The sequence below is a fragment of the Catharus ustulatus genome, chromosome 16, assembly GCF_009819885.2.
Source record: "Catharus ustulatus isolate bCatUst1 chromosome 16, bCatUst1.pri.v2, whole genome shotgun sequence".
Taxonomy (NCBI): domain Eukaryota; kingdom Metazoa; phylum Chordata; class Aves; order Passeriformes; family Turdidae; genus Catharus; species Catharus ustulatus.
The window spans coordinates 11,683,810-11,707,274 of record NC_046236.1 but is presented as its reverse complement, the minus strand read 5'-3'; the positions used below and the strand labels follow the sequence as shown (position 1 = coordinate 11,707,274).

Here is a 23,465-nt window from a genome sequence, read left to right as displayed (position 1 = left end):
ACAGGCTGGCTCTGCACAGAGGTGACCAATATGTCACCAATTTCCTTCATGTAAGGCTTGAACCTGCATTTTAGCCAGGGTGCCAGACTCTGACAAACAAGAGCTAGATAGAGGGTAATGAATAACCATGGTGAGAATTTCAGCTGTAATCTGCCATCAGGTCCATCTGTTATTCCTTCCTCCACAAGCCTTGCAAGCTCAATGAGCCAGGAACAGGCATGCTCTATATACTGTCCCATCCCTGACCACACAGCTAAGGTTTAATTGTCTGCTTGTCACTAAGTTTATCACTTAACAGTCCCTTGAGCCATTACTGGTCACAGGATCTTTTTCAGTTCTTTAGCCTTCCATCCACCCCACTTGTGGCAAGACTTCCAGAAGGATACCAAAAAGATGATGAGGATGGATGTGTTAATCACATGATGGCATCTGCAAGATGGCAGAGTAGCAGTGACTCCAGATGTGCCTCCCAGGCATGTCCTCTGCTCATTTAACCATTCCCAGCCCCAGGCACTCTCCCTCCATCTCATGCAAGGTGAGATGCCCAGCTGCCAAACTCAGGGGTTCATTTCCAGTTAGCAGCTGGTGAGTCCTGAAGTCTGTATGACCTGTTTTCACTCTGTGTCATGTGCAGGCACTTCAGAGGGGAGTCTTGGGTTTTCCTGCTGATTTGCTCTAATCCAGAGACAGGAAAGCAGAGGCTTCTGAGCAGGACCAAAGTTCAGGAACAGCCAAGCAGCAGAACAGTGCATGTCTGGTGTGACTCAGTGAGGGATGAAGGCTCCAGCAAGCTCTGCCTCTTGGGGATCAGTGGTTTGCCTTGGGGAAGGGGTGCCTATCTCCCAGGCAGTGTTGCAGCCTCAAAAGTTGCTGTCAGAATTCTCCGTGGTGCCAGGCGTCTCTCACTGACGCAGGGTTTGGCAAACTTTGCTGTTGTGTTCTCTTACAGACCTCATGCCCCCAGCTGCAGCTCACAATGGGAGTATCTCCCTGCCTTGGAAACAGGCAGTCTTAATTACAACCCACACAGATGATTTTTTTTTTCATTTCTCCCATAGGTGCTTCCTTCTCATGTTCCAGAAACTCCATGTTCTTGGTTTACTGCTCCTCTGTTCCTTCCTGCTCAGAGAGCTTCCAGCAAGGGAGATGGAGAGGAATCTGATGAGCAGCTTGGCTGATTAATGAGCTCCTTGTCTAACTGAAGGATTCTTGTATAGTGGGTTCACTTGCCAGTCCCTGCTATCTCCCTGGAGTTCTCTGCCTTCTTCTGGCTCTCCTGGGGGAGCAATTTGGAACCTGGTTTGAGTTGCAGCTGCTTTTCACTTTGTCCCAAGCCATGTTCACCAGGGTCAGGTGCAGACCAGAATCTGCCTCTGGATGGCAGGGCTGGAGAGCTATGTGAGCCTGAGGTCTGGCTGGGAAAACAGAACTTAAAAAGCACCCAGTCCTTTGCATTCCCAGCGACAACTGCAGAGTCACTGCAGAGAAAGTAACGGGAGAATTTTCTCTCCCTAATTTATATCTCTCCTGCATATGGCTTCTATGGAGTCACTGATGTTACAGACAGATGGGTTGGCATTTTACTAGACAGAACACATGGGCTAGATGTTGTTAATGCTTGTTAGCTACTCACTCTGCAGCTTGACCAGTCCAACACGGTCACCTCGCAGATGGTCCAGCCCTGCCGCGCGTGGTGTGACAGCAGCTGGGATAACGTGTGTTTGGCTGCTCTTTCCAAAGGGTTTTGTTTAGGTCAGAGATAGCCATGGCTGGGGCATCAACACAACTTCCCTGTGTATCAGGGACACACTCTGATTTGTAAAGATACCGAGATTTTATGGAGGTATTGGTTTTAAATGCTTAATGCCGTAATTTGGGTTTTTATATGGAATGGGGTTGGAAAAATTCTGTAAGCTCTGTACTGTGTTCCCATCTCTACTCTTTCATGTTTGATGTTTATAAGCATATTTGGCTGATGAACACTATTTAGCAGATCTGAAGTCTGTTAAGAACTTGTGCTTTATGAGCTCAAGCTCCAACTACGGCCAGTATTAGTTTAGAGTGACATCCCACATGATTTTCCATTCTCTGTGATGTGAGTAGTGTGCTGTGATTTACTCTCACCAACCTTATGTTCAGTGGAACCATTTTTAGGTATCACCTCAGCAAATCTCCACAGGGTGAGTCTCCTTGGTGGCTGGCTTGGACATCCCATCAGAATCTGCAAAAGTAGATGCTAAGGGTGAATCATTCACGCTGCCATCTTCCCTCTTTGACAATGCTCAATTTGCAGCATAATGATGGGAGCCTGAGTGAATCCCAGAGATGAGACAGGGAATTTTAGTTTCAGCACTTGTTCTTTAAAAACTCAAAGCACTTTTGGAAAATGCATGGGTATTAATCCACACTGAGCAGTAGTTCTTCAATCCTATGATTTAAATTGGATATATTTGTCTCTGTCTATCCTGAAGTGTTCAGTAACGTTAATGCACCCTGATAATAGCTGTCACATTTTACCCCGGGGGTTGTTCCTCAGTGATAGGTGAAATCACAGCAGTTCAAAGACCTGTCTTCCAGGATGAAAAGCTCTATAGGAATATTCAGATATAAAATAGTAATAGTATGAATCAAAAAATACACTTCTCTTATTTTAAAACCTTTGATCTTATTTTTATGGCATCGCATTTGACAGTCTAAAGGGCATTAACCTGTAGGAGAAACCTTTTGAAAGCAGGTGCTGACTCTCCCTCTGCTGCACAGAGTCCCCAAGGATGAACACCAGCAGGTTTCCCCCATGGAGAGGGGTGCAGCACTTCAGCACATGTCCCTGCCCTTTTTTATGTTTCATTTTTGACGTGAGGTGCAGGAGAGCTTGTCTAGATCAAAACAGGGAGCTGTGGGGAGAAGCTGGTGCAGCACACCCTGCTCTGCACTCCTCTGCTGCTGAGCTGCTGCAGCATCCAGGACCCCATCACTGCTGCCACCCTGTACACAGTGCCTGGGTCGTGCTTCTGATTAAGATGGAAGGATACGTGCTGACCTCTTGTTCCAAAGACATTCTGGGGTTGTGGTTCATCTCAGTGTTGAATAATAAGAAAGAGAAAGGAAATGTTTGCTATAAATCTCAGTGCACACAGGGCTGTTTCTCACTTACCCCATCCCAGCATTCAATTTTCTTCTTGGCATTGCCAGGCATTTGCTTTTCTTTGCTCAGCAGCTAAAAGCAGCTTTTTCATTACATTTCCTGGAAGGCTCTTTACAGGCATCCATCCCTGTCTGCCTCATAAATTCACTTTATATACCAAGCTGGTGACAAAGAGGTCAGAGGTCTTGGCACAAAACAATTATTATAAAGAAGTGCTCTTCTTCTTTGGGTTACAATGAGAATATTAAAGGGTGGGGGGAGGGTGGAATTTTGCTGCAGACAAGGAGTGGTCATTTGTGGAAGGAAGGTGACCTGATTGATTAAGTCCTGCACATCCTGCAGGAGCCACCATGGGCAGACGTCCTGTCAGGCCAGCTGGAACCTGCCAGGAGCCACCATGGGCAGGCGTCCTGTCAGGCCAGCTGGAACCTGCCAGTTACCAGGAAAAAAAAGAAAGAAACAGTAAACAGTTTGCTAAATAACCTCATAAATATTTCCAGCCATAAGCACATCTTGTGGTTCAATTTTGTGTTGTTTTTGTTTTTTTTTTTCTTTCCTTAATATTTCCCTAATTTTAAATGAACGGCCTGTAATTAAAGTGATTTAGAGGCTACCTGGGGACCTGGTATTTGAGCAGTGCATGATGCTTAGGAGAGATTGATTGGTGAGGCATAACTCAATTGGGGTATTTTGATAATGATATCATCACCCGAGAGAGCCAAGTTTGAGCAATTAAATCTCAAAACCTCGTGTTTGGGTTGCTATAACTTCAGCAGGCAGTTTCTGCATGTGCACCCAGACACACACACACACACATATTTTCCTTGGTTTTTTTCTGAGCACTCCAGTTTTTTGGCTGCCCTGAGCCTGTCTGTTTGTCTGTCTGTGTTTGGGGTGATCTGAAGAGGTGATTTATCAGCTGTGCAGACCCACAGAGAGGGTGCCAGCCCACTCAGCATCGCTGCTTCCCCCCTCAACATCTGCACGTGGACAAGGCGGCCTTTGACATTTAGAAAAATCTTGGCATCTGAAGCAAGAGGCAGAAACAAAAGGATTTTCTCATTTAAAGGTCAGAGCCAGCAGCTTCTTAAAGGAAATTTTCAAATAGGTTTGTAGGAGTGTGGCAGGGTTTGTGAGTGTTAGTGGGTGCCAAGGGGAAGGTGTCAGGGACTCGAGGGGGTTGAGGAGCAGCAGCGTGCCCCAGGCTCCAAGGCACACACAGCAACAGAGCTGTGGAGCTTTTGGGAGGTGGTTGGGTGGACCAGCCGACCCTGATGGCTTTGGGAAGAGGGAGTGACTGCCCCACATGAAGGGGAGGTCTGAGGGATTCATCTGATGAAGGCAAATCGCCAAAGGGTCGGTCTGGTGGGGAGATGTGCATAACCCACACTGGTGTGGATGGCACAGCACTCCTTGGGGTAGGTGGGGAGCACCACAAGGAGAAGGGACAGCGAGAAACAGAGGCCACAGCATGGCCCAGAGTGCTGGAGCAGGCTGTGGGGCTGCACAGAGCAGGAGAAGCAGTGCAGTGTGAAGCCCTGGTGCCCCTTCCCTCGGCGCACTGGTGGCTGTGTGTGCTCAGAGCTGGCGTCCATGGGGACACAGCATAGACAGTGATTTATGGAGGGAGCAGAGCAGATGAGATGGGGCCTTCGAGATACATTCACTGGGTAAATGTCACCAGGCAATGATTCACTTGCTCCTTCTGACCCCTAATACATCTTAGCCTTGGAAAGCACCGTCTACCATAGAGCGTGGCCAGGCAGCATCTGCAAAGCAAAGGTTTGTCACCACGCCAAGAGGTGGCTCTGGCAGCCCTGCCAAAGCCCTGGACTTCATCCTTCTGCATGCTGTGGAGGTGTTTGAACCTCCTTTGTTCCCAAGCTAAGACACAACTGTCTTGCCTGCTGTGCCTGGCACAAAGCTCCACCATCCCTGTTGTCAGCTTGCCAAAACCCATTCAGGAGCTCCACCTGCGACACTGGAGGTGTGTGTTTGAAGTTGCAGGAGCACATGTCCTGTATGGATTGCAGCCCCAAAGGTAGTTGTGCTTTCTCAGTGTGGAAATCACAGGTAGAAAATCCTCACTTCATTTTGAAATCTCAAACTGTACAGAATTCTGAAGCGCTCTTTTCCCTGTTTCTGCATTTCTACTCCATATGTTCTCATGACACCAAGTCTCCATGTCAGTTCTGGGGTGTGCAGCCACTCTCTTTTCAGTCTTATTCCAGTGTCTGAAGGTCTACATGACCTCAGGTCTTATGCTCAACCCATATTTTTCAAGAAGCATCCTTTGTGTGATTAAAGTCATGTTGCCAGTTTATAGCTGATGGCACTTCTGCAAACACTGTTTTTAGCTACCAAAATATGTCAGAGAGAAGAGGAAACGGGGGTAAAAGAAACTAAAACCTGAATGTATCTAGGTGAGAGTGCACTTCTGAACCATGTGGTAGCTTGTGAGTGACTAAAGGAGACACTGTCAGACTTCTCACCCACTCACAGACTTTTCACTTTTCCCTCTCGGCTGCTGGAAGAAGCAGAGAAGGAAATGCTGGGTCTTGGCTTTCAGGGAAGGCTTGGGTGCAACAGCAGCACAGGTGCAAAGAACCATCTCATCAGGACAGACAGAAGTCCTGTACCTGTTACATTGAAGTGGCAGGAGTCAGGAGAGCCTGTTGCCGTCCATGTGTTGCAGTTTTAGAGCCCAGTTCATCCAACTGCAGGTCCATCCCCAACAGGGACATTTGGGAATGCCTATTGCTCCTCCACACCATCTACATTGTCTGCTCCTTGCTGAGATGGAGAGAAGAACCTGCTTTTCCATCACGTTGGTGGTTACTGGAGAGGTTTTTACATGTGTATCTCAGCTATAAAGCCTTGAATAATTCACTGGTTTCCAGGGTTAAGAGGAAGAGTTAGGATGTTTCCTTCTGCTGCTGATCTTGATTCCCCTGAAGAAGCAGTTGTGCTAACAGCTCCTTTCTTGCAGCATCTGCTCCAAATTCACGTTGTTCTGTGCTAACCAGACCAGTGCTGTGGTTTGCAATACAGAGAGGTCTGCCCCCTGATCTGGTTGCTGTGGGGTAGCACAGCCTGCAAGGAGACAAACAGGCTGTCACCCTTCAAATCTACAGCCAGAGTCTCATCCCAGCCACCCCAGCAGAGCTGGGTGTGCACCAACACTGGCCAAAGAGTGATTTCCTTTGCTTTCCTGGAAAAGGTCCCCACAGTCCTTAAATCAGACTAAGCTGGCAACAGAGCTTAGTGAAAGCTGAAATCTTTCCTATTGCAAGTATTTGAGATCTGAATAAAACATAACAGAGACCTGAATCTCAGTAGTTTAGTGAGCCAGACAGACTTTTCCCATGAATTAGAAGAAACCAATATAGGGCTGTGTACAGAGTACCTGAGGGATGGTATTCTCACAGTGATTAACTGCTCTGTGCTCAGGGAAACTGAGGTTTAGAAGGGAATATTTACATCTCTAGTGAAGCACTGCACTTGTGTGGCCCAGCACACAGGGGAAAGGGAGAGTGAAGTGTGATGGTGGTCCCCAAAGTGTCCTCTTGCATTGGCTCCTCTGTGCATTGACTTTGGGGTGGATGGGGATTCTCACAGATCCAGCTTTTCCTTTGATCCCGTGTATTTAGTTTAACTCTAAATGTTGATGCTTTTTCCTGTCTTTTTATTTTGCTATTTTGCCCTTCTCTTTAAGAGCACCAACACACTCTAGCAGTGATGTCAGTAGTGTTGGGCAGTCAGGTGTCAGCAGTTAGGGCTGAGTTTGAACATACTCTGCCCCATTCCCACTCATGGACTGTCCCCATGGATCAGAGACACTATGCTCCTCTCAGCTTTGCATTTTATTCCTCGATGGGCTGGGGTGGTTTTTGGCTTCATCTAAACTTAGAATTTTAGGGAGTGCATCAGCAGAGTGAATGGTGATTGTGTTACATGGAGTGTGCTGTGAATAGCTGATCTGTGCTGGCACCTGCAAGTTCTTGTCAGCAGGAGTTGCATCCAGGAGTTTGCCTTTGAGGGTTGAGACTTTTTATAAATAAAAAAAAATTTGATTAAAAATGGGTGGAGGGAATCCTAGCTATGTACAGTGGAGAGTCTCCTTGCAGCTTTGAACTGCTGGAAATTTCATATCTTATTTTCAGCAGTACAGTTTTTAGAGCTGGAACCACAGGCATGCTCTGCATTGATCCAGAACGGTGTGGGACACCAGAGCCTGCAGCGTTCACTCAGCAGAGCATCCCCCCATGTCCTCCCACTCAGTTCCTGCACACCCTGTGCATCCCCCTGCCTTGCTCTGATCCCCTGCTCGCTCCTGTTCCTGCCTCGGGCACTTCCCTCTCTGCCAGCAAGTGCACCAGGCAGGGTGCAGGCTGGCTTTTGAAAAGAAATCCTGTGAATTAATGGGAACATATTGCTATTATTTCATATAATCACTTTATTTGTAAAGCACAGGCTGCAGAGGTGCTCCTGCTGTTGAACCCAAAGCAGCAAATCTATCTATATATCCCAGTCTATACTACATTATGAACAGATGGGTGAAGAAAAAAAGCAATAAAAACAAATAATAAGAAAAGTAACAATGATAGCAATTTTAAAACACTCCTAGGGGAAGGAAAAAAAAGATTCTCCATTTTTTTAAGGCAGTGTGAGATTGAATGAGCTGCACTGCAAGTGCATCCATCCTCTAAGTTCACATGTAAACATCTCCCGGCAGAGGAAGAATTGCTTTTTTTCCAAGTGGCTGCCTTCACGCCTTGTGCTTGTTACAGAAGCAATCATAAGAAACCTGGGTGAGATATCTGGGGTTTGGAAGCATTTGGGTGTTTTCTTTGATTTTTTGGATTTCCTGGAGAGACAGAGGCCATGGGGGTGAGAGGGAGGATGGTCCCTCCCTTGGCAGCTGAGAAAACTCAATGGGAAATAGCAATCTTCTCAGAAGCATGTATTTGTGCACATAACTTTCTCTGAACATCATTCTTCTGCCTCTGCTGCAGGAGGAAACTTTGGTTATGAAGGATAGTAGAGAGAAACTACCATTAATCTCAGAAAAGAAAGAGAATATATTCAAATGTAGCCTTCACCCACGACACCAGTGAGCTCAAAGTAGAGGAAATTAAAAACATTTATGTTGCTCTGTTTCTGAGGTCATAAAATACAAGCAAATGGTCTGGCACTGGATGCTAAATTTCTTAAGGAATTTAATTAATTAAACTAGTAAACCAATTAATGGATTTGCTTGTAAATTCTTAGAAAATGAATTCTGTGCCCAAGGAGTGTTTTAAATCTGCGAGGGAGGCTGTGTATTTCATACAGAGCTTGAATTCCCATTTCAGATGAATCCAACTCAGCACTGAGAGAGCTGGAGACACAAGCGATGCATTCATAATACTCGGACCTTCCTCCAAAACTGGCACTCCTCATCAGCTGAATCTGGGTGGGATTTGCCAAATAAAACCTGTGCTGCTGCCACAGCACCCAGCTCCTGTGCCTGCTGCTCTGCTCGGACACGTGGGCTGGAATTTCCATCCTTCCTGATGCCTCCAACTGGCTCCTTCATCTGCCAGTGCTCCCCTCTTTGATCTGGGCCAGGGCTACCTCAGGTGCACAGGAGGCATCAGGTAGCTCCAGTAAGCAGTAGATCAAAGCACAGGATTTGCTGAAAAAACAACCCAGGCAAAACAAAGATCTAAACAAAAGCTAATCCAGTTTTCCACGTGGAAACCTTGTTTTGATTCCCTGCCTGGCTCAGGGATGACAGGGGCATCCTGTGCACCTTGCACTCCTCACAATCCAAAGTGACCCAAACACAGAAGGTTCATGATCAGATGTGTCCAGGCTCCTGAGAACATGAAATCAGAAGGAAGCAGGTTTCCTGGGCAGGTAAAGCTGTGTTTTCCCTCACATGGCAATCCCCCACTTCAGATCTGAGCATCCTTTGATGGAGGAGGGGGCTGCCAGCCGTGCCTGGCACCACCCATGTGTCCCACCTCGGCTCCAGCAGCAAGCAGAGCTGCAAAGCAATTAGGAATGGAAGCATTTTGAAGAGGGAAATGGCAGGGGAAAAAAAATTAGCATTTGCACTCTGATGTTTTTACTGTTTATTAATAAACAAGCTGCTTTTGTGCCTCGGGGGTTAGGAGAGGCTTGAAGCATTTCTTATTTCTCTTGCATTTAGCTTTTTTTTGCTTGTTTTATATGTTACAGGAGATTTGTAGTGTCTTCCCACATGTTGAGTTTCCTTATTTTCATGAGAGCATCTCTGGAATAATTCCTCTGGAGGTTTTGGCTGTGTGCTGCCAGGCAGATTTAAACACTTTAGGGATGCAGGGTGGATCAGTACTCAAAGGGAAGGAGTTATGTTAATTAGGAACAGATCTGCTGCCTCCTAGAGAAGTGGGGTGACTTCAGGGATAAGTGTTTTCATGGAGAGAAAAGCCCTGTACAGAGCTCCTGCCACCCTGGGTGGTGTTGGTGACAGTGACCCTGATGTGGCCACCTCTGTTCTGTGCTGGCTCTTTCCAGGATGGTCAAATCCATCCAAATCTCCCCAGCACCACATTTGTCACCAGGGAAGGCTCACAGGGGTCCTGCATGGGGACATTGGAGTGCAGGACTCAGGAATGCCAGGTGCCAGACAGAGGGCATGTCCTTGGTGGCAGATCTGTGCAAAGGAGGCTTCAGGGTGACACTGCTCCTGTGTCACAGGAGGTGAATTAAAACCCTCTGGTATTCATGGCCTTGTTCTTCTTTCCCATTAGGCCTCCAGCTCCTCTGGTGGGAAAATGCAGCTTCTGGAGACAGAATTCTCTCGAGCCATCCCGGAGCTGATCGAGCTCCACCTGCTGCGCCAGGACAGCATCCCAGCCTTCCTCAGCGCCCTCACCCTCGACCTCTTCAGCCGCCAGACCATTGCCTAGTGTCCCCCTGCCAGCTGCCAGCCAGGCTCTGGCCCTCCTGGGCAGGACACTCCAGGTAGTGAGGCAAAATTCTCATGTCCACCACCCTTAATTTGTGATATTGGGTTGCTTTTGTTTTGCAGGGAACTCCTTCTTCCCCCTTCTTTCATGCTGAGTCACAAATCCCACCAATTCCTCAGAAAAGCATAATTTTCCTCCTGTGGGAGAGCAAGTCTAGCTCCATCCCAGGGCTCTCCTGTGCCAGGATCCAATCCCTGCCTTTGAACTGGGTCATGTGTTCATAACAGTGCAGTTTCTCAGGATCTGTCTGGGAATATTGTGGGAGCTGCTGGTTTGAGGAGCCCCAGGATCACCATTCACAGCTTTTCCCAAAAGGATTCCCTAAATCTGGGCCCTAACAGAGAGAAACCTGCATGAGGCTGGTGCTTCATGCTGCATGCTTGTCCTCTCCTAATGGGAGGCAAAGGCTTGATCCCTGAGGACAGAGACCCAGTGAAAGTCTCTTGCTCTTGCAAACATCTCATCACTCAGTAATTTTGAAATGATTTTTAAGATATCAGTGACCTGAGTCTGCCATCACTCAGCAGACAAGCACAAGCATAAATGGCCATCTGAACCCCTGTACCTGTGTTGACACCTCTGTGGCTCAGTCACTGCCTTGCTTTTGGTTCCTCACCAAGACTTTAGGGGTCTTGGTTATCTCAGGACTATAGAAAGTGGAAAGGAGCAGCTTGGGCTGTGTTCAGTGCTGGTGACTTTAGCCTGCTGCCTGCCATCACCCTGTGGGTATTTATTTTGGGAGCTCTCCTTCCTCCTCCCCTCCATGGAGGGTGGAGCATCCCCAAAAGTCTCACATTTTTGTGTTATAATGGATGTAGCTCTTCTGTGATGATAATAAAGTGTCATTTTCCCAAACTGGGTGTGTGACTGTTATTTGGGATGCACTCTGTGCCTTGCTGTGCTCTCCTGCTCGTAGAGGATGAGCACTTCAGTGGAGGACATCATTTTTCCAGGCAAGTCCCATTCATAGATTATAGAATCATCAATGGTTTGGGTTGGAAGGGACCTTAGAGATCATCTAGTCCTAAACCCTTCTGCCTTAAACCAAATCAGTTTGCTATAAACTTGTGTGTATATTGATTTCCCCCTGATTTCAGCAGGAACACACTCCTTAGGCTTGGAGTAAAGGTAGCAGTGAGCAGGCTGGAAAGTTATCTGAGATACTTGCAGTGACTGCAGGGCTGGCCAGGCTTGCTGGAGACACCTGGAGACCTGTTGATGTGTCTAGAGGCATGGAAGACATCTGCTGTTGACCCCCATCTGCTGTTGATGAGGGACAACACGAGGTCTGGGGAGGCTGCAGCTCCCATCTCCCCAACTCCTCTCTGCGGGGAAGCGCAACAGCAAAAGTTTGTCATTTTCTCTTCTGCCTGAAGAAGTCCCAGTGGAAGATGAATTGCTGGGCATGCTGTGCCAGGGGAAGGCTGCCTGATTCATATGCACGGCGTGGCACGGAGAGTCGCCTTCCCCAGTCATGGGGAAAATGAATCATGACGTCAGCCGCATTCAGCTCCGCCGCCAACACAATAGCAGATCCTGGCTGCCGCGGAAAATTTTTCTCCTGGCTCCTTGCAGGAGAAATGAAGTAATTAATAAGTTTACAATAAACCCTCTATCTTAGCAAAACACAGGTGAGGCGAGAAGCGATGCTGGAGAGCGACAAGGGAAAACACGTTGTGCCCGTTGGAAAGTTGCCTCCCGAGAGTGAAAGGATAATAAGTTGGGAGAGAACACGCAGTCGGCTTCGAGACGCCTCCGGTGGGGAGGAGACATGAGTTACTGCTCTGCTCCCTGTTCTCCCAGCAAGACTGATTTGTTAGCTAAGTTTAATATGCAGCATGGCTGGCAGAGGTGAGTGGTGAGGATGGGTGCTTGGTTGGATGCAGCACCTGGGTGATTGTCCTGCTTTGGCCAGCAGCATCCCTGCCCTGCTCATGGCATGATGCTGCTGCACAGTGAGTTCACTGGGCTCATGTGAAATGGGGACTTTTGGAAGTTTGACTTCTCTAAGGCTCATACATGGAAGGCTGGAAGTTGTTCGTGTGGAGGTGACCATTGCAAAGCCACTTGGGCCACCTGTGGGCCATGGAGAGAGGAGCTGAGAGTCCCCCAGTTTCTAGTTCCAGCACTGATTTCAGGATGAAGCCACAAACCTGTGGCTGTACCTGATCCCATGGTAGCTCCCATCTCTGCCACTGTCATTATCCTGCTTGTAGGAGCCATGAGAGAGCTGCAAGGAGTAACTGTGACACTGAATTTCACAGTGATTGCTCCTTCCTTTATGAGCTCCATGGGCTCAGCAGCCCAGCAAAGGCCCTTCCACTGTGTTCACCACCCCTGCATCTCCCCTCCAGGACTGCAGCCCCTTGGGGCAGTGCAAGAGACCCCAGGTGCCACTACCCCAGGTGGTGAGGGCACAAGTCCCATCTGGGTTTGGCTCACCACTTGCAAAGCTCCAGCCCTGTTTGTGGAAAATCCTTTTAGAAAATCTTGGGAGAGGGATAATAGATTTGCACTTGGTTGGAGGGGAGAGGCGGGAGAGCTCACAAGTGTGCGTGTGCTCGCTGGGTTTCCGTGCATGCTGGCTGGGTTTATGTGCTGTAGGCTGTGAAATATGATTTATTGGTGCATGGCTGCAGGATTCTGTGTGTGTATGTGTCAAACACTGTCTTGTTGGCAGTGCTGCCTGAAGCTTCCCTTCACTCAAACTGCTCGAGTCCCTGCTCTGCTGCAGATCAGCCCTGTCCATCTGTGTGCATACACAAACACCAAACAGGCACGGAGCTCTTGGCTTCTGCCATCACTCAAGAAAGCAGCAGAGCTCTGGGCTAAGGCAGGTTTTGCCAGATTTTTGCCTCTCCCAAGGGCACATCTCTGAACCTGGAGCCTTTTTTTTGCTCCTGCTTTGTGTCTGCTGGCTCTTGGTGTCATCACATGTTGTTTGTGTTGTCCTGGAAGGGTCCAATGCCTGAGAAGGAACCAGGGAAACCCTTTTGGGATGAGCCATGAGAAGTTTGGAGTTTGTAGATGTTCATTTTGGATCTTCTCCATGTATGGAGTCATGATGGAGGTGAGTACCTAGAGAGTGAAGGGCAGGAGCAGAGCAGGTGGAAGAAATGGGGCATGGATGGAAGGAGAAGCCGCGTCCATTCCTGAGCAGCTGCAGTGCCAGCCTTGCTGTCAGTTCATTGCTCCCCTCTGCTCACTCCAAACACTGAGCAGCACCTGCCCTTTTCATTTCCCAGCCCAGCAGTGGGCTCACAGGCAGCTGAGAGTTGGGCTGATGGGTGGATGTGTCAAAATAAACCCCAGGGGTGACAGGCAAGAGCCTCCCTCAGACATCACTGAGCCTGTTGGGCTCTGCTCGGGGTGGGAGAGGGAACAGCCAGGGCAGGATTGGTTCTGTTGGGAGCTTTTAGCTGTTCAGAGACCTTGGGAAAACAATGATGCTGTCTGATAGCAGGTGACTGTAGCTAAGGACAGGAGCTGGGGCTGACAGAACAGGATCTGTGCTGGTGTGAATCACATTCCTGCTGCCTGCTGTGACAGCAGATTCAGATTTAATAGCAGCATTGCTAAAAGTTGCATGATATTTAAAAGCTACAAAATGCACCCACTCTGATCAGGGGAGGGGTATTAAATAAATAAATAAATGAATAAAAAATCAGCAAAGCTTTTTCACAAAGTCTTTTTTAAATATTAAAATCCCATCCTTCTCAACAGGAAAGCTTTTTCAGGCTAAGAGGAAAGACTGAACGGCATCTGATGATATCGCATTGACACAAGTGTCTAGAAAAATAGGGTAGGAATGTATGATCTGTTCTCAAAAAGGAACCATAGCTAATAGGAAATATGCTGATGCTACTTTTAATTTCATGACTCAGGTTTGCTTCAAAATTGATGGAAATCTGTGTTGGAGCTTGGTTACATTAAAAGAGTTCTTGGCTGCTTGGGGCTTTTCCAGTTTTTTGTTTCTCTTTTGGGGGATTATTATTGTAAAATCTTTCAGTACTCTGGGGGTTTGCAGATGTTATTTGAAAGGACGGGGGAACAGTCTTTTATCCAAAAGAAAGGAGATTTTTGCTCCAGAAAGATCACTGGCCAAAGCCCAGACCTGGACAGACCATCCCAGCAGCTTTTCCTGTTCCTTCCACCCATGGTGTCAGCGTCTCCAGCCTTCCTTCTGTGCATGTTTTCCCTCAGAGCAAGTACAAGGAACAAAACAGAAGAAAAATACACTTAAAGAAAATGCTGCCATGTAATTTAAGGAGCACAAAGGCAACTTCTTGCTGCTGGAGGTCTCAGAAGCAGCCCATGTCTCTTGTCTCCACCCAAACCACATTCCTCCACCAAAGCACATTCCCTTGGGTTGTGTCAGTTTTCTTCTGTTTCTCCAATATGGGACCAGGCCTCTAGCAACCCCTTCATCTTCCCTGTGCTGTTTCCTGGCCCAGGCTCCAGTGCTGATGAGTTTATTAGTGTTGCTAATTTTACCTGATGCTGCTTCCTTCTCTTCATGACAGGTTGTTTTTTTGAACTCTCCAGCTGATTGATTGAGCTCTCTTTAACATTCCCCGTTTCACTTTAAATTCTCTTTGTTGACTGTTGCTTGTTGTGGTTCTGGATTTTTTTTTCTTTAATCCTCCCCCTGTCCCTTTTTCCTTTCTGGCCCTTCTAATGCCTCTTCAGCCTGGAGCAAAGCCAGAGACCAGCCAGGCCATTGAAACACAGACGGCTGTAGGATTTAAATAAGGACTGGATAATTTTATGACCATTAACAAGGCTCACTGCTATGCAAGCCAAAGTAATAAGGGCAATCATATCTCATGGTTCAGGGAGCAAGTTGATTGCCTGCAGGGACTGAGAAGGTAACTCTGCATCCCTGACTCCCCCCAAAATATGATACAGCTGACAAGATGCACCAGGCAGGTCAAAGGGCTTGCCTAGAGGGTGAGAGCATTTCCCTTATCATCTCTTGTCACACTCCATTGATGTGATCAGAAACTTCAGGTATCAGTGTTGTGGGAAATGTTCTCCAGGCAGATGAAAGGCTCTGAAGTTTGGCAGATGAACCTTTCCTCTTAAGGAGCATCTGCTGAGTGACATTTGTGCTGTATGGTGGCAGATTCTTCACTTTGCTGGCAGTGACTGGTTCATCTGCCAGGCTGCCCCACAGCCACTGCCAAGGAGTGGCCTTCCTGAAAGAAACACAGACCGTGGATGTCACTTGGGTCCTTCGTTTTCAGGTGCCTCCCACTCCCCACTGACCATGCACAGCCTTGTGCACAATTGGGTGATGGCAAATTCTCCTTCACCCTTCTCTGCAGCATAGCTGTCCCAGCTCCTCTGTGTGCCTGTGCCTTTCCTCAGCTCGTTTTGGAGTCACACTGCAGCCCCTGGGTGTGTATGAGATGGGCTCCTGCTCCTGCTCCTGCTCCTGCTCTGCTCCTGCTCCTGCTCCTGCTTGGAGGCAGAGCTGCCCATGAGTGGTGTGCTCTGAAGTGACAGCTCCTCTTGCTGTGAGTCCTGGCAGGGGAAGGAACAGCCCTGGAGAGGAAAGGATGGCAAGGAATGAATCAAATCCATGGGGAGCCAAGCTCCTCATCCTGGTGGCTGCTCTGAGATGAGGAGGAGTGAGAGAAGCTCCCCAGATAGCAGAAATCCCTGCATGGGTCTGTCCTGCCATGTTGGATGGATTTGGGTAAGTCTGTGGGTAATGCCAAAGTTCTGGTTCAGTGTTGGAGTGTCCTGCTCTGCTATCCTGGGCACTGAGCCCTGACCTCCTGTGGGCAGAGCATCCCCTGGGTGATGTGTGCCACGAGCCCACCAGGCTGTGCTGCCATCCCAAGGTGGGGATTACAGCTCTGGTAAGGCACAAATTAACTTTACAAACTCACTAAAAAGTACCAAGTGCAGAATAGATGCTGGGTATTCTAAGGACTGATTTTAAGAGATCACTGTGGTGGTGAAACATAATTAACAGTCTATAGCATTTTTATTTTTTTTAATAGCATGCAGGCAAAGCCTGGAGGCACAGGATGGTTGATGTACAAGTTGAGAGCCACCAGCACTGACTGCCCAGCTCTGATGGGTGACCACAGGGGAGGTTTGGGTGGTGTGGGCTGAGCTGGTTTGGTTGGCATCTCCCAAAATGTGCTGGCCATGAGCACGAGCAACAAGGGGTCACATCCTGCTCATTGTTTGCTCCCTGTTATGGCTGTGGAGCAGCATAAGACTCTGCAGAGTCTTGTCATGACCCCTCCCTGATGGCTTCTGTCAACAAACCTCCCCTCTGCACCCCACACACAGAGAAAGTGCTCAGGGAAGATGGAAATCTCACCTGCACAGGATGCTCAGCTCTGGCAGATAAGGTGGTTAATTTGAAACTCCAAGCTTGTTCCTGATCCGTGCAGAGACCCCACAACACTGACAGGACACCTCCAGCCTGGCTCACCTCCCCTTCCTTGCTTCTGTCCTTAGCAGAAGGAGGGGAATGGCTGATGGGACTGAAGCAGGTTTGTTCCCAAGGTAAGGAAAGCACCAAAAGCCACAGGCTCCTCACACACACCCTGTTCATATCACCACTGTTTCCTGGCTTCAGAGTTAACTTGGGACAGTCCCCAGGTCCTGTAACCAGTGTTAAATGTAATGAATGATCTTGTCCTCCTTGTTTGTCTCCTCTTTAGTGTAACACTGTAATTAGCTTAATTACCAACAGATTCTTTTTTTTTTTTTTTGTAACTTAAAATGGAAATTAAATTTTGCACCAGGTTTTACAGGCTGTTAACGGGAATCGAATAATCAAGCCTGACTCCAAGTCCTTGAAAATGAGTATTAAAAAAGGTCTGAATTTGCATATTCATGTTTTTAATAGGGTTCAGAAGGTATATTTGCAACTGATGAAAAGGATTAATTAAGCTTAATTTGCATAGGAAGAACAGTTTAACCCCTTGCATCCTAACAAGGCAGATACTGACAATTTGAATTCCATGCTTTGATGCTGGAGAGACACACAGGCTGAGAGCAGTGCCCTGCAAAGCACCTTCCTTCCACTGCAGGAAGTAGGAGAAAACAGGATCCCAGCATCATCCTGGCAGAGCTGGTGCCCCTGTGCCCATGGCCACCTCCAGGTCTGGTCTCCATCTCTCTACCATGGTGGTTTGTGACCTGGGTCTGCCACAGCAATGCCACCACATCAGGCTTTGAGCTAAACATGCTGCTCCTCCTGCTGTGAGCTGGGCTGGGCAGCTCTGACAGATTAAAGAAATCATTTCAGTGCAGCCAGCTCTGTCCCCTGAGCCAGCACAGGGTGGGAGCACCATGGCTGGTAGGGGCACCAAAACCTGCAACTCCTGATCTCATTTCCAATTTCCTTTTTTTCTCAGTGAGACTGATCCCACTCAGGGGTTAAAGGCTCTGTGGGAATGTCAGACCAGGGTGAGACTCAATCCTGTCCTGCTCCCAGCCTGGGACCGGTCAGCTGGTGACAGCATCCCAGGAGTCTGGGACTTGTGCAGGGTCATGGAGCTGCCTGCACCCCAACTCCTAGCTGGCACCATGGAGAAATCAGCAGGGTCTTGCACAGCTCTGTCCAGTTGTGATGTAACAAAAACATAAACTCTGTCATGGTGGGGAGGTGAGAACTAGATGATATTTGAGGTTCCTTACAACCCAAACCTTTCCAAGGCTCTGTATAACCCTCCCAAATCAATCTCTTCTCAGGCTGAAAAGCAGAGTGGGAACGTTACGCTTCCCAGGGCCCTACAGCTTTGAGTCAGTGCCTGAATATTGCTAAAAAGTGGAAAAAATAAATAAATCAGGCATTCATTTTGCTTCAGCAGGTGGTGTGCTGCGTTCCCCTTGTAACGCTTTGGTGGCGTGTGTTGCTAATTATTTTTGGGGTGGAATTTGCTGTGCACAGCGCGCGGGGTTCATTAGACAGAGATGGCTTTGAAGTGGCGTTCAGAATTAATGCTGGCATATGGAAATGTTCCTTGTGCCACGGCAAAGCTGGCTGTAAATGATGCGTGGGGTCCGGTGAGGGAGATGCCTGCTTTGTTTCCGCACACCCATCGGGGCTCGTTACGCCAGGAGCGGCAGAGGAGGAGCAGCAGAGCTGCACAGAGCCCGGAGCTGCTGCTGGGCTCTACGTGAGCCCTTCACAGAAGTTAACAAGCACCACATCCCAAACTGCCTCCTGTCAGAAAGGTGTTTCAGCAGCCCATCGAGGCTGCTGCTGTCTCTGTGCTTTCCCCCAGATGATGAGGAGGATGTAAAATCATCGAGGTCCCAACCCAAATGCCTCCCTCAAGCAAAACCTGGCATTTAGGGGTAACACTGGGGTGAGGAGTCCCTGCTCACCTCCTCCTGCTCTCACCTGGCTCATCCTCTCAGCACAGGGTGCACAGAGCTGTGCTGACAGCTGAGTTGGGCAATGTTTCACTTAAGAGGAAGAAAACCTAAAGGAAGAGAAAGAAAGCACAAAGCCCACGAGCACAGGAGAGAGGAAGAGGCAGTGCCTGGGGCAAAAAGCCAGAGGATTGTAAGATCCATCAACCCCTGTCTCCACCAAAGGCTTTTGATGATGGCCCTTCTGCTGCTGGGCATGTCCCAGAGAAGCCAAGTTCAGCCCTATGCCCTCGGGAGAGGGTGTATTTTATCCCAAGAAATGCTTTCAGAGATGATTCTTGAGCATCTCTCCTATAAAGCAGGACCCCTCTTGGAACACCCAACAGTAGAGGTGGAAAAATAGCTCCCTAACATCTTCTAGGAGTTTTATCTGCTTCTGAGATTGGGATTGGGCAGGTCATGGGTGAATCACTGTGTTCTCCTGGCAGCTCAGAGTGAGCTGGAGACCTTGCACAGTCCAGTGTCCCCTATGGGGACATCCCTCTGGTGTGGCTCTGGGACACTGGAGCAGGTGTCTGAGAGACCTGAGTGCCAGCAAAGCAGGGTCTGGAGCACAACTGCACCAAAAGCAGGGCAGCTGTAGGGGGCAGCTGAGCATCTGTGCAGCTCCATTCCCCTGCAGTGATGAGGCAGGGCTGTACTGGGTGCCTGAGCTGGAAAGGCCAGAAACCATCACAAAGTGGTGGCAGAACCAGTGGCTGCTTGTTTTGAGTGAGTGACTGTACCTGGGCACAATGTGGAGCCTTTGGCAGCACCTGGCATGCAATGTGTTTGTTGTTCACCCTTTCTGGGACTGAACATGTGTCAGGCTGAGTGGCTTCATCCTCCTGACAAGCTCTTCTTCTTCTTGGCTGCTTCCCTTCAGGCCTGACCAGGAGCAGCCCCCAGACCCCTGACCACCCCCAGACAGCTGGGGAATGTGTGTGTACTCAGGCACTTCACTGCTCCAGTGCTGCTGCCAAGAAGAGAGGCTGGAAATCACCAAGGTGCAAGTGTGTCATGTTTTCCCTGCCGAGCTATGAAATCGCTTGCTCATCAAACACAAAAGGAACGGTTTGCTTTTTAAGTAAAACAAATATAAAATGCTTTCCTCTTCACTGCTGTCCAAAAGGCTGCCTGGTTCCTTCAGCCTCTGTGCTTGCCAAGGCCACCAGGCTTCACAAGTGGGGTCCCTCCAAGCCCCAATCCCAGATCCACCCACAGACAAGTGCCCTGCAGATTCCAGATCCCTGCTGATGGGGACATGAGCACAGGGGGCAGTTCCTGGGCAGGGACACCAAGTGCTGGGACTGTTGGAAGCCTGGTCCCCACCCATGGCATCCTCCTGACCCAGCCCTCCAGACAAACTCCCCGTCACAGGTCTGGTCTGGACAAACTGAAGGTGAGGAGGGAAGGAGCTGAGCACAAAGCTGCGACCAACTGCAGAGAGGATTTTGTATTTTCCTACTTCCAACTTTACTGTTTGTTTACCAACATGCTGGAGAGCAGTGATCACTTCCTCATGCCTTATTGAGAAGCTCAGCTGTGAAATAACTAAATGAACCGTCCCCTTTTATTAGCCTTTGGACTGAGCAGAGGAGCAATCAGTTAATGGCTGACCAGTTTTTGAAGATGCTAAGCACATTACAAGTGCTAAGTATTATTATTTTCCCTGCAATTCTTTATTTTTCCCTCTGAACACTCAGTTTAAATAACCCTTTCAATTACATTATCTGGTTTCATGCATTCTGCTCAGATTAAACGTGGTGCCACTTAGAATTCACTCACCTCATTGGCTTCCTGGTCTCTGCAAGTCTTGTCCTAACCTTTGCCTCTCAAGCTTGGGTAGAAACAGCTTTTGTTCTGGGTCCAGAATCTGCCCAGCTCTGCTTCTTAAACACAAATGCATCCACAACCCTTTCTGTCAGGCACTGCAACCTCTGGTTCTTTGCTCTTGCATGCTGTTTATCTTAATAGGGGAACATCTCACATCCTTTCCCTTTCCTTCCAGCTAAATTAGCTCCCTGGATAAGCTGTCTCCTCACACTTGCTGGCATCTTGTGATGTTTTGGTTCATTCTTCTTCTCTGTGAGGGCTTTGTGCTGTGCCTCCAATCATCTCTCCCATCAGACCTGGGATCTCCACCTGTCTCTGTCTGTGGCTTTGCAGAAAATTGGGACTGGCTCAGACTTCACACCAGGGGGTGAATCCAGCTCCTGGCAGCCTCAGAGCAGTGAGGGATGGACCAGTCCTTCCCAGCCACAGGTGGGCTCTTCTGGGTGTGCTGTTCTCCAAAGCCACCCTGGGGCAGGGACTTCTCAGCCAGAGGAACCTCACAGCTCTATCCAAAAGTGTTTCACCATCTCAGGTGGTTTCTGGAGCTCCCAGCTCTGCTCCAGCACCTCCAGCTCTGCTCCTCCACTCCTGACAGCTGTGCTGGGAACATGTCTGATCCTCAGGACCCAAGTGAAGATGGTGAGAGATCAGAAGCCCACCCCTCATCCCAGTGTCCTCCCTGGCTGCAATCTGCCAGGGAAATGTGTTTGGAGTGGCCATACCAGGCATGCCCTCCCCTCCTGGCATGTCATACCCAGAGCCTGGTGTCTGCATCTGGCTTTCAGGAGCTGTGATCACCCTGCAAGGCTGGAGGCAGCTGTGGAGCAGCTCAGGGCTGTCAGCTGTCAGCTCCTGAAGGGTTTGTCGTTCTTGGGACTGCTGTGCTTCTGCCTAGGCAGAGATGTGTGTGTGTGCAACCTCTGTGCTGGGTGGGAGTGTTGTCACAGCCAGAATCTGAGGATATAATTGAGATAAGGTTTGTATGGAGAGGTAATAAATTGCAGCACCTGAGATGGCTGGGGAAAAAACCCAAAGCACAACTGGTTTTGTGCACACAAGCTCTTTGTCTGCCTAAGCTGAGCTGGACTCGTCAGGGATGCTTCAGCTGGATGGTGGCAGATGGTTTGTGCCCATGGCCACTTTTCCAGGGGGTTGTAGGCTCTGCCAGCCCCTTGGAGCCACTTCCAAGAGCTGGTCTGCTGCCACTCATCCAATCTTACTGCAACACAAATCCCAGGTGGGGCAGGAGGACACTTTTGGGACAAGCAGACTTTAAACTCCAGCTTTAGGGAATGGAAACCTTTGTGTCTTGGCTCCAAATGCGGTGGAACAAGATTAATTAATTTAGCTGCATCACATGAAGAGTGCCAGTGTTTACTTGTGGGACCACAGAGGAGCTTTTGCAGTACCCAGAGAGGCCTCCTGCGTCTGGATGGGCTGGGAGCTCTTGATTGCAAGGCAGGAGATGCCCAAGGAGAGCTCTGCTGCATAAAAGCAATGCTGAGAGAGAGGAACAGATTTAAGAGGCCCCCAGCAGAGACAAGCTGCAGGCACCACACACAAGCTGAGGCATTCCATCACGTTTCTGCAGATCAGGTCAAGCCAGGCAGGGGCTTCTGCAAGGATGGAGGAGTCTGTCAAGGCTGGATGCTGTGGTGGGATGAGCCAGACTGGAGGGAATGCAAGTGAGGTGGGAGGAAATGTGGATGTTGTGTGGGGGGCTGTGTGCTTCCTTTCACAGCTGAAAACACTGAGGAATATGACAGACCCAGAGCAGAGCCCAGGAGATGAGCAAGACAACACAGGGGACAACTCTCACAGATCTTAATGGATGAGATGGACCAGGAGAGAGGAGCTCATTAGAAAAGGGCATTGCATGGTGAAGAGAGGACAGGATGTAAGCCGTGTGAAAGCTGATAAAAGACAGAAATGGAAATCTTTTCCCAAAGAAAGCAAGGATGGAATGCATTAATGAGCTCTTTAATGGCAAGGCAAGTAAAGGTGAGCAGCAAATGGCTATTGCCAGACAGCTGAGCTGAGTGTGAAGAAGCAGATGTTGGTGGGATGTGAGAAGCGATCGAGCTCGTACAGGAACAACAGCACAAACCTGTGATTAACATTCCCACTGAATTATTGAAAAGGCACACACACAAACTTGGAGACTTGGCAGGCTCCTCTGGTTACTCTGCAGGGACAGGGAGGTTGCAGAGGGATGGATACAGGCATGCTCACATACAATTAGAACCAAAAGAAAGGGCAGCAAAACTTAAGTAAAAACAGACATCCTGCTTGGCTGCTCCCCACGGGGTGAAAATCCACATCCCTGCTACTTCTGTGTGTTCTCATCCCTTGCACAGAGGAAACTGAGTCCAGAAAACTGGCTTCAGCCTGGATCTGATGGTTTCCCTCCATCAAGTTCTGGGTGGGGAGGAAGGTGGGAACGAGTAAAACTCTCAAGGCAGCATTTGTATAATCTGTACCACCCTTCTGGTGGTGCTGGTGAGCTGGCTGAGAGGGGTAAAACAGAAGCTGTGACACAGAGGAGACATGGAAAGCTGGAGCCTAAGCAGATTCAGGTGAAGCCAAAGTCATTGCTCTGAACCAAGGAGTTGGGTTGGTTTCTCCAGCAGCACTGGCCATGCCCACCAGCACCTTCACCACCTTCAGTGCCTTGAGCATCAGGGGTTGGAGGTGAAGGAAATGAAATGTGCTCTGTTCCTCTCTCTGGAGAACAATTTAATCTCAGAACACATACCCAGAAAAACTGACCCAGGGCCCAGGGTGGAAAGCCTGTAGTGAGGAAAAAGGGAGAGAGGAGCTGGAGGAGAGGCTGGGGCACCTCTGAGTCCACACCTGTGTGTCCATGGCAATGCTCCAGCCATGGCACAAGACCTGTTCACACCCCAGTGCATTTAAGGCAGGATGAGTGCTTCTCCCAAATAAACCCTTCATCCCCTGAAGTCCATCCCCTCCCCGCTCCTCTGCTCTGTCCCCAACCTGTGTGCATGTGCATCCATGTGCTCACAGCTCCAAGCTTTGGGGGTGGGTGGGGGTGACACTGTCCCCAAAGGGCCCTGCAGAGGAGGGGCACACGATGT

The 23,465-nt window shown here is 48.9% G+C and overlaps 1 protein-coding gene across 1 annotated transcript in view; it reads left to right on the top strand.

The window, feature by feature from the left end:
- The window catches only part of MAD1L1 (mitotic arrest deficient 1 like 1), a 348,054-nt gene extending 337,062 nt beyond the window's left edge, over positions 1-10,992 (top strand). Inside the window, exon 18 of the mRNA XM_033074545.1 lies at positions 9,925-10,992. Coding sequence (XP_032930436.1) covers positions 9,925-10,083 — 159 coding nt within the window. The 3' untranslated portion in view covers positions 10,084-10,992. The remainder of the gene's footprint in view (positions 1-9,924) is intronic.
- Positions 10,993-23,465: the final 12,473 nt, after the last annotated feature.